General features: G+C 40.7%; 1 protein-coding gene across 7 annotated transcripts in view; it reads left to right on the forward strand.

Annotated features, from left to right (window-relative positions):
* The window catches only part of CACNB2 (calcium voltage-gated channel auxiliary subunit beta 2), a 401,769-nt gene that overhangs the window by 156,883 nt on the left and 228,638 nt on the right, over positions 1-16,248 (forward strand). The window contains exon 1 of one of the 7 annotated variants that reach the window (XM_079914398.1): positions 6,926-8,659. The exons of the other annotated variants lie outside the window; for them this stretch is intronic. Within the exon in view, the coding sequence (XP_079770524.1) occupies positions 8,579-8,659 (81 nt within the window). The 5' untranslated portion in view covers positions 6,926-8,578. Of the gene's footprint in view, positions 1-6,925; positions 8,660-16,248 lie in introns of those variants that run through there. 7 annotated transcript variants of the gene reach the window in all.

Here is a 16,248-nt window from a genome sequence, read left to right on the forward strand (position 1 = left end):
ATTGTTAACTGGCCTCACTCAAAAAACATGTGTTCTCATAGATTCGTTTTGAATAGACATAAATTTTATGTTGAAAGATTAATTCACAGTAATCAATTTTGAAGGGCCTTTGTGCAGTGCACAGATTGTACCACTGTGCATGACAGCCTCACCCCCACTTCCTCCACTTCCCATCATTACTTTTGCAAATCTCAAGTAACTTTCACATGCATGATTTTATTTGATGTTGGCTTCAGCCATATTTGGTAAACATGAAAGTTTTTAATTATCCTTCCTTTACAAAAGAGAAATCTAAGACTCAAACAGGTTTATATATTGATCACACAATAAGTACCTCATGAAAACCAAGCCTGAACCCAGGAGCAGGTAGATCCCAGGTACTGGGCTACGGTGTGCTTTACTTTCCAACACTCCTTACACGTGATTTCATAAAATGCTCACAAAAGCTCTGCAGGGTTGGTATCACTTGAATCTTTATGTGGATAGGACCCAGGTCCAATAATGTTAATTACCTTGCCCCAGTTTCCATATTTTGTAAATGGAGGTGTTGGAATGCAACCCTGGTCTGACTCCAAATCTATGCTCTTTCTGCCACACTTACTTCATCTCTGTTGAGTCTATCTGATTGTTAGTCGTGTCCTTACAAAATAACACTCATTAGTGTTGGATAGTTGGAGTTTAGGAAAAAGCACTACTTAGTCAGAGAAAATTTCCCTAGGATACACTAGGGAGATACTGCTTGCATTTTTAATAGATTAGGACATAAAAAGGTAATATTTTCAAGGGGGAGAGCCACTTAGTCAGCCTGTACTAATCGAGCACCTGTTAAATGCCAAGCTGCCATTTGTGTGCAATGTGAGAAATGACTCAAAGTCAAAGCACTTATCCTCAAAGGGATCACCATCTAATTAGAGAGATAACTAAAGGGCATGGATGTGAAAACTACAGCTACTCAGTAATCTCCAAATACCTCTCTCAGGAGGGGCTCACTTAATGAATTCACAGAAGAAACACAGATTTGGAATATGTACTCCATTCTCGCCACTGAATAGAGTGGATGCATCTAATAATAACAGACCTTGTTTCCCCAAAGCAGAGCCTGAGACAAGGATTCAGTGTAGGCAGTTTATTGGGCTGGTGGTCTCTGGGAGACAGGGAAGGAGGAAACACCAATATAAAAGATCATTATCAAGGTTGTAGGCAAAGGGGGCTAGATTCCTCCAACCTCCCTGAGAGCTATACCAAAACCTCCCAGAATTGTCCACTCTCAGGATAATAGCAGTCAGGAGCATGTGTTCACCAGCTCCTGTCCTCTATTCATTGAGAGTTGACTCTAGGGGCAGTGAGTCCCCCCACACTTCTGTGCTGGCTGTCAGACTGAGCGGATGTTTGCAGGATCTAAGACTCGAGCAGAGAGTGGGAAGTTGCCTGTCTTGGACTTGAAGTAGGACACAGAGTAAATGGCAGTTGTGGCTGAAATCAGAGGTGGGTTGAGAGAATGGGATGCTGTGAACCTGTCTCAGGGCCCACAGTGCGTGGCAGCACTGGTCAGTTCTTATTATAACTGTTCTTATTATAACTGAAATATACACCAACCAAGCGAGCAGATGTTGGCATCAGACTGTACAGGTGTTGCCAGTGGTCACCTGACATTTCCTATAAACTGGAAAGAGTAACAGTCCCTGCCATATAGTTTATTAAGAAGACTAATTAATTCAATGAGATAATGTTTTATAGAATTCTTAGTTCTGAATCTTTGGGGAAATGCAGACCCTGAAAGACCTGTATTGACTGGAACAGGAGTTTCTTTTTCTTTTTTCTTTTTTCTTTATAGTCTAACTTGTTAATTCACCTAGTTTATCTGTTTCTACTTTTTAAAATTCTACTAAAAGGTCCATTAAGAGATTAATCTGCTGAAGTATCCTTGACCAATGGGATATACCCGGTTGGACACAATGAAGTTCAAATCCTTTTTTGCAAATACATATGCCCTGAAAGGAAAATGCTAAACCCCATCAAGGGTGAAACTTCCTCCTCTCATTCTTTCCTCAGAAACTAGAGCCAGGAGAGTTGGCATGTGAGTTCATACGGGTTGTGAGTTCATATTGATGATAACTTCTGTTTTATTCCCCTAACCCACTTCCAAAGGCCATAAGAGCTTTGCACATCTTAATTTTATGATGATGAACATTGTTTATTTTGGGGGGACTTCTGTGTACTAGGCAGTATGCTTGGTCTTTCCTATGGAAAGGGTATGAAGAAGAAAAAAAACAACCACCAATACTGAATCTCTCGTCTTCAAGACAGATCGCACTTATTGAAGGAGTTAAATGAGAATGGTTGAACTTTTAGAGGTAATGGGGAACTAGGGAGTACTAAATCACATATTTGGCCCCATTTTCACCTATCCAAGGCCACAATAAGAAATTCAACAGGAAAGGAATTCATTTGGGGCTCTGTGAGAAATAATTAGCTAAATATCAATTAGTTAAGTTGGAGACACAGGTGAGCACGACTTGCAGAAGTCTCATGCTAACCAAATACAGAATCATCCTCAGTTCTTCACCCAGCTGTGTATGGTGGTTTCTGGATGTGTTGTAGCTGGTGTCCACAGATGCCCCTCTGCCCTCACCGTGAGCCACATGGCCAGTATTCATGCCCTTGTATAGATAGTCCCCTCCCTCCGAATCTGGGCTGGTCCTGTGACTCAGTTTTGACATGTAAACTGTGGTGGAAGTAGTGTTGTGTGATTTTCAAGGCTAGGAAAGAATCTTTGCAGCTCCCCCCAGGGTATCTTGGAACGCTTGCTCTTGGAACCTAGATGGCATACTGTGAGACACTCCAGCCACATGGAGGGGTCACATGTTTTTCTGTGGTCACCAGCCCCAGCTGAGGTCCGAGCTGATGGCCAGCGTCATCTGTTAGGCATGTGGGTGAACCATCTGGGATGTCCAACCTGGTCAAGGCTTCAGCTGACTCAGCCCAGCAACCAACTGACCATAACCACATCGGAGTCCCCCAAACGGAAACTGCACAGCTGAGCCCCATGACCCCACAGAACCATGAGAGAGAGTAAATTGTTGCTTAAGCCATTAAGTTTTGGAATATTTGTTAAACATCGGTTCTTAACTGGCACAGAATATGAATCAAGGATTTCTTAGATATCAGCCAGAATTTAATTTCACACATGGTTGTTACATGACAATTTAAAGATTCAATTTTCTTACATTTTACTTACCCTAAAGTCAACCCTTTGAAATAGCCTTGTGGAATAATACTGTTGCTTTATCAGTTTCCTCATGATAACTTCATAGATGAAATTCTTTTCTTATTGAAGTGTAGTTGATTTACAATGTTGTGTTCATTTCTGCTGCACAGCAAAGTGACTCAGTTATACATAGATATATTTTTTATATTCTTTTCCATGATGGTTTATCACAGGATATTGAATATAGTTCCCTATGCTATATAGTAGGACCTTGTTGTTTATCCATTCTGTATGTAATAGTTTGCATCTGCTCATGCCAGACTCCCAGTCCCTCCCTCCCCCACCCACCCTCCCCCTTGGCAACCACACGTCTGTTCTCTATTTCTGTGAGTCTATTTCTGTTTTGTAGATATGTTCATTTGTGTGATATTTTAGATTCCACATATAAGTGGTATTGTATGGTATTTGTCTTTCTCTGACTTACTTCACTTAGTATGATAATATCTAGGTCCATCCTTGTTGCTGCAAATGGCATTATTTCATTCTTTTTTTGGCTGAGTAGTATTCCATTGTATATATGTACCACATCTTCTTTATCCATTCATCTGTCGATGGACATTTAGGTTGCTTCCATGTCTTGGGCTATTGTAAACAGCATTGCATTGAACATTGGGATGCATGTATTCTTTCAAACCATGGTTTTCTCTGGATATATGCCCAGGAGTGGGATTGCTGGATCCTATGGTAGCTCTATTTGTAGTTTTGATTTGCATTTCTCTAATAATCAATGATTAAGACCATCTTTTCATGTGCCTACTGGCCATATAGATGAAATCCTTAAATTTAGTGTGCCTTGGACCCTTTGTAGTCTGGTCAATCCTAAGGGAGTATTTCTTGTAACAGTATTTTTAAGCGCATAATATGAAATTTGTAGAATTACAAGGGAAATTAATCATATGATGATACAGTTTGCAAAATATATTAAAAATGAAATCTTTGATATGATAATGTGTGTACTTATTATTATGTATTAAATAATAATACTAATGATCTTACAGAGAATACTCATGTACTCTCTCTAGATTCTCCCATTAACGTTTAATATACTTGCTTTATCATATATCCATCTAACCAGCCAGCCAGCCAGCCTCGCATCATCAAACCATCCTAATGTTTTTATGCATGTCAGTGTAAATTGCAAAGCAAATTGCAGGTTTCCCCTAAATAACTCAGCATGTATATCATCAACTAGAATATGGACATATTTCAAGCTATCTGAAATAATTATAACCTGATATGAAAATATCTGTGATTTCTATTGCTGGCCTTATAGGGACTGCCAACATTATTATGTTTTTTTGCTGACATTCCTAATGGAAAGAAATGCCAATTTTTTGTCTGAAGTTTATTACTGAAAATAAGATGTGTTTTTTTTCCATTCAAGGTCGTGAACTTCTTAAATTCTACCCGTAGACTCCTTGGGATCTAAGGGCCGTAGGTTAAGGAGACCTACTGTATGGAATGTGCAGATAGTCTGCAAATCAAGTGAAAATTGAAGTCAACTATGTAAAATAATATAGGTATACTTTAAAACTCAAGTTTTAAAAATAAATTCGGACATTTCTACCTTTAGCATTTTGTAGGGAAATTAATGAAAGAAGCTTGTAATACTCCAAAGGGTCATTGAAAAGAAAGGAAGAATTATTGAATTGACATCTAAATGAGTTTGCTAAGCCTTTTGTAAGTACCAAAAACTGGGTGGTTTACAACAGTAAGAAATATATGGTCTCATAGTTCTAGAAGCTAGAAGTCTGAAATTGACGTTATCTGCAGGGCCACGCTTTCTCTGATGGCTCTGGAGAACCCTCCTTTGCCTTTTCTAGTTTCTGGTGTTTGCTAGCAATCCTCGGCATGTTTTAGCTTGGAGATGCCTCGCTTCAGTCTCATGACTGTCTTCTCCCTGTGTGTCTTCCATCATCTTCCCTCCATGCATGTCTGTCTCTACATTCAAATTTCCCCTTTATGTAAGGACAGCAGTCATTTTGGATTAGGGTCCACCCTAATGACCTCACTTTAACTTCACTACCTCTGTAAAGACTTTATGTCCAAATAAGGTCATATTGTGAAGTACTGGGGGTTAGAACTTAACCATATCTTTTTACGGGAACATAATTCAACCCATAACAACATCAAACTATGATGATTCAAAAGAACAAAAGTTTGGTTTCACTTTGAAACCAAATATTTCTAGGTGGATCTGAAATTAAATATGTCTGGAGTTACATGGTCTGGTCTTACTTTTCTACAACTCCCTTCTCCAGCACTCAACTTGTGCTGAATATCCCTTCATGAGTTTTAGGAAATATAAAATATAAAAACACAGATTTAAATAAGGAATCCCTAGTGTTCATGTCTTAGTCAAAACATTGGGTTTCACATTGCTTTATCTGTTTCTCCATAGTATTATACTGCAGAAAGTTTTAACAGAGAATTATATTCAAAGAACCATTTTAAAATTCATAATGGAACAGCAACTAATTAGTCAACAACAGCTACTGAACAACAGTGAGTACTATTTCCCGTAAGAGAAAAAATGTAATAGACATGGACCATGTCCTTAAGGAGTTCTAGCATCATAAGGCAGATGGGATTTACACACACACAGAAACACACACACACACACACACAGACTCACACACACGGTATTCACAATAAAGGAAATCTTTCATTTAAAAAATCCCTTTATCTCCACTTCTGTGTCTATTTTAATTTTTCTTCTGATTTTGAATGGGTGGAAATTTTAGTTCATATCTGTAATTTTAATTGCAATATCAGGGTTTTTTAAAATTCAATATCGATTAATAGTAACTTTACCAAAATCATTTGAAATCCCCCTCATGAGGTGGTGGTTGTTTTGAGTAAGATCAGAAAGGTAACATACTTACCACATTTTCAGTAAATGTCAGCAATTATTATTGACATACCTGTTGATGATCTAGCACTAAATCATCAGTCACACCCTCTGCTTGCAGCACTGATATTTACATGGTTAACTGTATAGCCCCACTTGAGCTATTTTATACTTTACAAAAATTTGATCCACAATATTTCTTTTTTAAAAAAATAAATTCATTTCTTTTTGGCTGCATTGGGTCTTCGTTGCTGTGAGCAGGCTTTCTCTAGTTGCGTCAAGCGGGGGCTACTGTTCCTTGCGGTGCGCAGGCTTCTCATTGCGGTGGCTTCTCTTGTTGCAGAGCATGGGCTCTAGGTGCACGGGCTTCAGTAGTTGTGGCACGCAGGCTCAGTAGTTGTGGCTCACAGGCTGTAAAGCGCAGGCTCAGTAGTATGTGGTGCATGGGCTTAGTTGCCCCGTGGCATGTGAGATCTTCCCCAACCAAGGCTTGAACCCGTGTCCCCTGCATTGGCAGGTGGATTCTTAACCACTGCACCACCAGGGAAGTCCCCCAAAATATTTCTTATGATGAGCCCTACAACATTATTATTTTCAAAGTAAGTAGGAACCATAATTCCAGAGAATTCTTAAATACTTAAGGGCAACATATGGTCCTTAAAATACACACACACACACACACACACACACACACATACACACACACACACAATTTATTTTTGCTTTTGTTTCCCTTGAGTTCTCCTCACAAGGAAAACCTTTTTTTTCTATTTCTTTAATTTTGTATCTATGTAAGATGATGCGTGTTCGCTAAAGTCATTGTGGTAATCATTTCATGGTATATGTAAGTCAGATCACTGTGCTGTACCCCTTAAACTTATACGGTGTTGTATGCCAGTTATATCTCAATAAAACTGGAAGGAAAAAAAAATCTTTTAAAATATATATATGTATATAAAATAGTAGATTGGAAAAGATCCAAAGAAGAAAATCCAGATGCCATTTGATTTCATTGAGAGAGGAATCTGAACAGCATTGGTTTGGCTCAACACATCGTCCTTGAGAGGCATTTAACATCTCTAAATCTTAGTTTCTTCCTCTTTAAAGTTCTATACCTACTTCCAGGATTGCTTGGTCTGAGAATATATAAATTTCCTGAGGCCGTTCCTGGCATATAATAGCTGCTCAAAAAAAGTGACTTCCAGTGAAGCACCTTCCATGGTCTCCCATGACCTCCATCTCTTGGTCAAAGTAGTCACCCTGCCAGGAAAAATAATTTTGACGAAATGGAAAAATGCTGTGCGGTGTTTTTTTTTTTCTGTAGTAATTTAACCTTCCATCTGAGAGAACATTGGAATTTGGAAGAATACCAAAGTACAAAGTGAGATAGCTGGTTTCATCCCCCTCTGTTTGTGTCTGAGCAGCTTCACGTGGCCAGGTTTTCCCTTGGGAGCCGATTCCCCCTGCAGAACCTTCCAGAATGCTCCAGTCCGGTGAAGAGGAGGACAACAGGCTTTCCAGGCGCGTGGTGTGGCTTGCCGGGGGAGAAGGCAGAGGCCCGCCTGCATAATCCGATTTCATCAACTCAAACTAATCACTACTGATAGTAGCAAAATTTAGCCTGGATCTGCTTAGTTAATCTAGATTGACAGGAGGTAGAAGAAACGGGACACAAGGACACAGAAGCAAGGGGAGGAGACCGGCACTGATTTGCAGCCTTGCTCTTCCATCTGGAGCTTCTCATTTGCTCCCCTCTGGGGCTTTTCTTTTTCTTCCCTTATAAACAAATGTTCCTGGTTGTTAGGAGACCAGCTTTTCACGGCGCATCCTCACCGACAGCAGGTGGACGGCGAGGCTCGGGGCTGCGCAGAGCGATCCCTCCGGCTCAGGCTGCGCAGGAGGTCCCGCCAGGTACACGCTGTACCTGAGACTATGTATTATTTATTGAAACTGAGCTCGGCTTTCTCTTTATCCTCGGCGCAGCCCTGGAGTCAGGCGCCTCTTAAAATGGATGCCACCAGCAGCTAACCTACGAAGTCTTCTAAATGCTACCTGCTTTTCCTCTTTTTCCTGCGAAGTAATCGCCAAACATCACTACCAAGCTTTTTGTTCAGTCTTGGGGGGTCCTTGGGAATTGCCGTTTAGCAGAGCGGAGGGAAGAATTCCTCTGTGATTTGGGACGTTTCCACCTGGAATCAAGTCAGTTTTTGAAGGAAAGACTCCACTCTGGATTTTGCGGAGGTAGAGAAGATACCCATGTGACAGCGTCTGCCTCCATAGACTGGGCGATTACAGCGGTGATCTGTGATGTGTGTGTTTACACGCTTCACCCTGCGAAGAAAAATGGGTTCTCTGAAGGTGATCTTTATTGTTACTTATGATATCTGCGTCTGGCAAACCAGGGAACTTTTTGCATTTGGGTAACAGAGACCTTTGGAATCTACTTCATTGGACTGTCCATGTGGGTGAAATTGCTGTTGGCCACCTCAGCCCTGCATGTTGCCATGCTAAAGACACCGAAGGGTAAAAATGTCTCCTGGGTAAGTAGAGGATGATTTCCTATCTCTTCAAAATATATTTTGAGCAGAAACGCATAATTTGAGAACTTAAAGACATCTAGGAGTTTCATGGCAGAGAGACCTTCAGAAAGTATTTGCCTTAGAAAAGCATATAAAGATCTTTATACTTGTTAGAAACCCTTTGGAAAAACATGACGGCGTGTTTGCTAAAATATAAACTATAGGACGTAAACTCTTGTTTTGGCATTTTTAAGTTGTTTCATAGTCACATCTACACACACAACTTAAAATGTATGAATCCAACATCAAGGTTATTATTTTAAGATGTTTTTAACTCCAGAATTCTTTAGGTTCAATAATGATAGTGTCGATTTCTTTGGGGATCATTAGGTCCAATGTTAAAGGTAGGATGTGCAGAGTTTTCATTATTTGGGGATATTGTTGTTATGTTCCTGTTATCTTAGGAACAAGATAGCAGTAGATATTTATCAGTTTCACATCTAATTTCTGTCAATCCATGATAGACATGTATAGTGAAAGTTTTAACATTCCAGGGATAGCAATTTGTTAATCCTAATCAAATTTAACTCTTTAATGTTGTTTCAAGTTAGTTTCCTACCAAAAATATAAAATAGATTGAGCTCAATATAATGAGAACAGTCTGTAAACTCCTAAAAAAAAAAAAAGAAACAAAAGAGTGGCTTTAGTTCCCTGCTATCATATGTACTGAGCTTGATATATTAAAATTAACAGACCAATGGATTCCCTTGTACTCTCCAAATAAACTTGCGTCTCTAACACCGATGTTGTAGCTGGTACAGGTACATACAACCCAACCACACTTGTCACAGAATTTGACGTGTATGATTATGATTACAGTTTTCTTAAGATAACTCAGAAAAATAAATGATTCCATCTTTTTGGTTAAAGAAATCATTTTGACTACCTTAACTTGAAATTCACAATTTAGGTTTATTCTTACTTCACATGATATAGCACAGTTTGTCTGAAAACAGTGATGATGATTTTTTCTACTCTGGGTAGATATTCTTGGAGTACTTAATGAAAAGACATGTATCTTAATTTAGAACACAACTCCTAAAATTATTTCCAAAATTTTCCATGTTATTTATTATTAAAAATTAATATTTCTCGTCTTGATATTATTGTTACTGGTTGCTTTTTTATCCTCCCTGCCCCCTCGTATAATCGAGAGATAGGATTCAGGGACCCTTGGCCTAACCAGTGAGTTTTCGTTCCCTCCCTCTACAGGGGCTTCCGCAGCTAATTCTGATGCCCGTAGGGGTGTCTGCCACTTTCTCCTGGTATATAAACACCAAAGAAAGGAGTAGTTTCAAAAGTATATCCCCTCCTTCATCTGTTTAATCCTCGTAAAAGATTAATTCTCCCAAAGAAGTGTCTGCTCAATGGAGGATTTCTGCCATGAGGGCAAAACTTGAAACATTTTAGAATCTTAGACCACCATTAGGTTTGGTTTCCTTTGGACTCAATGATGCTAATATTTTTTGAAAAGTTCAAGTTGTTGGCTAAAATTTTGGAAGCATTTCTTTTAATAGAGTCAGAATACTTGTATTTTCTTAGGTTAGAATGTTCCTGGTGTATTCCATTTGATTACACTTGTCTCTGTACCAGAGTTTGTCAAAAGCAAAGTTTAGAAATTTAATGACTGTTGCCTTACAGGGAATATTGTAATTTAGGTGGTGTGTGTTTTTTGTGCAAGGAATGAATAATCAATGTTTATGAATATTATAAAATGCCTTATTTTGAACAGAGGGTGTAGAGAGACACTTTCAAATGTTGGCCATCGCTTCAATTTCAGTCAGTTGTGGTTGTTTTAGGCGTTGAATGACATTTCTCTGAGTTCTTTGACTGTGTGGAGTGAAATGTACCCGGTATTCCTGCCTTTGCCATTGCCAGTTTTCATTTGAACATTCATTTAGACTTGAGTCCAAGAGGAGAATGAAATGATTCATCTCATCTCGAACTACATCGTGAACCTTGCAGTGGTGAGAATAGGTCACGTATCTCTCTATCCCTGGTTCCTCTAGAATATTCCTTAGACATACTTGGCCCGCACTGATAATCACAAATAAGAACATCACAAGCTCGGGGTGAAACACGACTTTTGTTTTCCGGGTGCACACTCTCTGGCAGCATGGTATCTCATCTGGGTGTCTGGTTAAACGTGACTGAGAGGTCTCCTGGCTGTAAGATGAACAAGAGGGTAGTTAACTACCTATTTCTCTGAGATGCAGTGAGGATTGGCAAGCCATCTTGCTATAAGGGTTCAACAGTCAATCAACAGATGTTTATCGATTGCCTCTTTTATGATATTCTCGGCGCTGAGCAAACAGCAGTGAGTAGGATACTCGCAAATCCCTGTCCTCAAAGAGCCGACGTTCTAGTGAAGGGAGATAGGAGATACATGAGAATAAAGTCAAGCGGGAGACATGAACTTATCTGTGAGAGAAACAGACCCACAGACATAGAGAACAGACTTGTGGTTGCCAAGGGGGAGGGGGAATAGGGGAGGGATGGATTGGGAGTTTGGGGTTAACAGATGCAAACAGGTATATACAGGATGGATAAACAACAAGGTCCTACTGTACAGCACAGGGAACTATATTCAATATCCTGTGATAAACCATAAGGGAAAAGAATATAAAACAGAAGGTGTGTGTATATACATATATGTACTGTGTGTGTGTATATGAATGTGTGTGTGTATGTAACTGAATCACTTTATTGTACAACAGAAATTAACACAACATTGTAAGTCAACTATACTTCAATTTAAAAACCAAAGTCAAACAGGAGATGGGTTAGAAAGTGCTGGGAATTGGGAGGGGGCGTTGCACATTTGTTGGTCCAGCTATTTGAGCGAAGACTTGAAGTAGGTAACAGAGTCAGCCATAGGGGAAACGTAGCAATGGAGCATTTCCAGCAAAGAAGATTTCAAGGTGCGGGGTCCTGAGGCTGGAGCGTGTGAGGAGTGGGAAGGCCAGTGTGGCCGGACTGTGGTTACGTTCTTGGAATTTCCTTGAGTCTCTTGTATGCATTTGCCTATTGTTGTAATTGCTTCCTTGGGGATTCCAAGGCACAGCGACATCCCTCCCTTCCAATCCCCAGAGAGTAGGTACGTAGAGGCTTCACGGGACAACCAGCAAGGTGACAGGCAGAAGGAAGGACGGAGAGAGGACGGATCATCATGACATACTCAGGCTTTACATGTGGCCCTTAAGAGTTGACAAGTTGTATTTTAATTATTTTTTAATGTTGTTGAGACAGTTTCACGGAAGAGTGTGATACTGCTTTGGAATAACAGAAATTAGAATAAATTTTAAAGTAATGTTACAGGTAGAATTAAGAAAGAGGGGGGCTTCCCTGGTGGCACAGTGGTTGAGAGTCTGCCTGCCGATGCAGGGGACACGGGTTCGTGCCCCGGTCCGGGAAGATCCCACATGCCGCGGAGCGGCTGGGCCTGTGAGCCATGGCCTCTGAGCCTGCATGTCCGGAGCCTGTGCTCCGCAGCGGTTGAGGCCACGACAGTGAGAGGCCTGCGTACAGCAAAAAAAAAAGAAAGAGGATTTGGGAGTAAGGATCCAGATTTAGGGAACACAGCTTTTCCAAGAGCAATTTTTACTTTTGTGAGGACAATTATGCTGTACAGAACTTTATCGTAGAATCTCCATGTATTCTTGGACCGTAAAAAGCCCTTCCAAAAGTCTGTTTTGGGGGACATGGTCTTGTGGACATTTGTTCATGAAAGCTGTAGGGGTCCCCTTAAGACTGTAGATCGGACTTTATGCCAGATTGACCTACTTTGTTGAAAAGTCACTTCACCCTGGAAATACAAAAATAACAGATCCCATTTTGGATCCTGTCGCGGTGCAAACTCCCTTGCTGTTCTTTTAACCCTCAAGATCTGAAATCAATCATACTGAACTTCCTGGTATTCCAAATCTGTGGTCCTATATGTAATGATTACTATTTGTGTATCGTATATTTCATTAGCTGCTTTTCCATTTTTGATTATGGGCCATAAGAAACTAATAAAATTCATTTCAGAAAACAGAGGCTATAAAGAATGTAAAGGAATTACAATCCTATAACCGAGAACTTGAGGTTAAATACGAACTCAGCACTTTGGGGTCTGCTTTCTACACATGCTTCTAGCAAATGCATTATTACGTGCATGTTATTCTGTTATAAAATAGATGTTACGAGAAATTGGCCAAAAGAGTAACATGAAAATTCAACACTCTGCATGTAGGATGGGACACTGGCTCATTTCTGAAGTGGAAAAGGTGTCCCCCAGGGAAGGAATACCTCCTTTCCTTGGTCATTGACTCCAACATAGATGTTTCATCTTATTTCCATGTAGATGTGTCTCTCAGATTGTCAAGAATAACTGTTCCTCTCATTTTTTTTAACCTGTCTGGTCACTGTAGATATGTGAGTCTGTCTTGAACCTGAGGCCGAATGGCGTTAAGTTATGGCTGTCAGAGATTTACCTCTCATTGGTTGTGCTTCTGATCACTGTAGATATGTGAGTCTGTCTTGAACCCGAGGCCGAATGGCGTTAAGTTATGGCTGTCAGAGATTTACCTCTCATTGGTTGTGCTTCTGATCACTGTAGATATGTGAGTCTGTCTTGAACCCGAGGCCGAATGGCGTTAAGTTATGGCTGTCAGAGATTTCCCTCTCATTGGTTGTGCTTCTGATCACTGTAGATATGTGAGTCTGTCTTGAACCTGAGGCCGAATGGCGTTAAGTTATGGCTGTCAGAGATTTCCCTCTCATTGGTTGTGCTTCTGGTCACTGTAGATATGTGAGTCTGTCTTGAACCTGAGGCCGAATGGCGTTAAGTTATGGCTGTCAGAGATTTCCCTCTCATTGGTTGTGCTTCTGGTCACTGTAGATATGTGAGTCTGTCTTGAACCTGAGGGTGAATGGCGTTAAGTTATGGCTGTCAGAGGTTCACCTCTCATTGGTTGTGCTTCATGGGATACGTATGTTTCCCTGCAGCATCTAGATCACTGGTTTCAGACAGTACAGTTTCTGAAAATATCCACTCTTACCTTTTCCTTTTTCTGCTCCAAACATGTACCAGTGTCATCAGAAATACTCTTTCCCTTTTATTTTCTCTCCTCTCCTTCCTTGTTGGGATACATTAAAGGGTTTACTAAACGTATTTCCAACACCTGTGCAGGCTTTAATTTTTTTCAACTTCACTCACAGTTGACAGGAAGTCAGGGTGCCTGGTGATACAGATAAATTATTTACATTTGCTCGCAGCTGCTAAGATTCTTCCAGAAATTCACACGTGAGGACACTTTTTTCTTCTTCCAATGAATATTTTTTCACTCAATAAATGGACTCTGTATCTCGGCTTGGAAAGCTGAGAGATTCCACCAGGTGGTTCTAGTAAATATGGATGTGTGGTGCTTTCTATAGTGAGCCAAGAAGCATTAAAAAGGGTGTACTTGCGTGAAGCCTGCTATTGTTAATTATGTTTTTTAATATTAAAATGCATACCCTTTAAAAATAATCTTAGAGCATTCTCATACGTTTAAAAGGGAGGAAATCATCATTTGCTGCCTCTAAACTAACCCTTTTGCCCAGCTTTCCTGTTTCCCAGTTCTTTTTTTTTAATTTTATTGAAGTATAGCTGATTTACAGTGTTGTGTTAATTTCTGCTGTACAGCAAAATGACTCAGTATACATATATATTCTTTTCATGTTCTTTTCCGTTATGGTTTATCACAGGATACTGGTTATAGTTCCCTGTGCTATACAGTAGGACCTTGTTGTTTATCCATCCTATAGATACTAGTTTGCAACTGCTAACCCCAAACTCCCACTCCATCCCTCCCCTACACCTCCTCCCCCTTGGCAACCACAAGTGTGTTCTCTATGTCTGGGAGTCTGTTTCTGTTTTGTAGATAAGTTCATTTGTGTCGTAGTTTAGAGTCCACCTATAAGTGCTATCATATGGTATTTGTCTTTCTCTTTCTGACTTACTTCACTTAGTATGATCATCTCTAGGTCCAGGCATGTTGCTGCAAATAGCATGATTTCATTCTTTTTCATGGCTTAGTAATATTCTATTAAATTCTGGTACTTCCACTAGCTGTGAGATCTTGAAGAAGTTATTAACCACCGAGAGTTAGTTTATTTATCTATAAAATGGGGATAATAAAACTTTTCCCTTAGGAGTATTTTAAAAATAATGTGTATAAAGTGCTAATCATACTGCTAGTACTCACAAGTAATGTGTTCAATTCCAGTTTCCTCCTTTCCTCTGTCATTTCCTTTCCAGTCCCACTGCTATAGCACTAATTCAGGGATTTTTCATATCTACTAGATCCTTACCCATAGCAGCCTCCATATTGAGCACTAACTTCCAAACTTTCCCCCCTCCAGTCCATTCCAAATGCTTCTCCTAGTCAGTAAGCTCCCTTAAACCTAGATTTTCATCAGTTCTCTGGCAGATCAAATCCCTTATAGATGCCTCACCATCCATGGATAAAGTTAAACCTTCCTGAGGTCAACTGATTCCTTTCACTACGAATCAGGGGCAGGAAGGAGCCCAAGGGCCCTCTGCTCGCTCCTCTGGCTCCTTTCCTGTGGGTTTGAGCCTTGGGCTTGGACAAGATGAGCTTCCAGCTGGTGGAACTTCTTTCTCTTCACGGGAGGACATCCTCGGTCCTTACGGAGCTAATGTCTGAGAGTGAGGGAGAGACTCAGCTCCGTTTGGGGCACACCATCACTGCATGCAGAGGTTCACCCTGCACTCGGGGCTAGCATCTCTGCCTAGGTATTCCTGAGTCTAAACATCATGAATGAAGGCCGACAGAATGTGGTTCGGGAAGGGTGAGGAAAATCAGATAATTATCTGCAAGTCATTAAGTATTTTTGATGAAATCGTCCCCTTTTTCTGTTTGGGTGAAAGTTTAAAAAGGAGAGAGAGAGAGAGAGAAAGCGTGCTCAAGCAGGTGCATGAAAGGTATCATGGAAATCTAAGCTTGGGAGTGCTGTATCCATCCTCAACAAGAAGGTGACGTTTCAGGGAGGAGGTGTTGATCTATATCGTAGTTCATCTTCGATGCCACATCTGAGGCTTTGCGGGTGCCGAACGGGAGGGCCAATTGTGAATGGTTCCCTGAGATCAAGAGGTGACGTAATTTGCAGTGGGTTACCAAATCCCAGTCTGCTCACAGGGATCTGAGTCGGTGCCCAGTTGGGGGATTTTGTTCTTACTGCCCTGGCCTCAGTGCAAGCTGGCTGTGAGTGACAGCCTTTGTGAGCAGCAGGCCTTTCAGGGAGAACATGCCACAGCCCTGCACTCGCATGGCCAGTGTGGCAGCCCTCCTTCTATACAAGTCAAGGGTAAGCGGAAGTGATGGGGATGGGGGGGGGTTACTTCCACCCCGAGAAAACTGCTGTGTGGGGTGGAGATGGGCCGCCCCTTGGAGCGGTTAGATGGAGTCAAGTTCAGGGATGCTACCTTTGGAGAACAGGTTGGAGAGATTCCAGTGTGAGCGATTCCAAATTAAGTTATCAAATCAATGCTAACCCTGTTTCAA

Source organism: Stenella coeruleoalba (assembly GCF_951394435.1).
Source record: "Stenella coeruleoalba genome assembly, chromosome: 2".
Classification (NCBI taxonomy): Eukaryota; Metazoa; Chordata; class Mammalia; order Artiodactyla; family Delphinidae; genus Stenella; species Stenella coeruleoalba.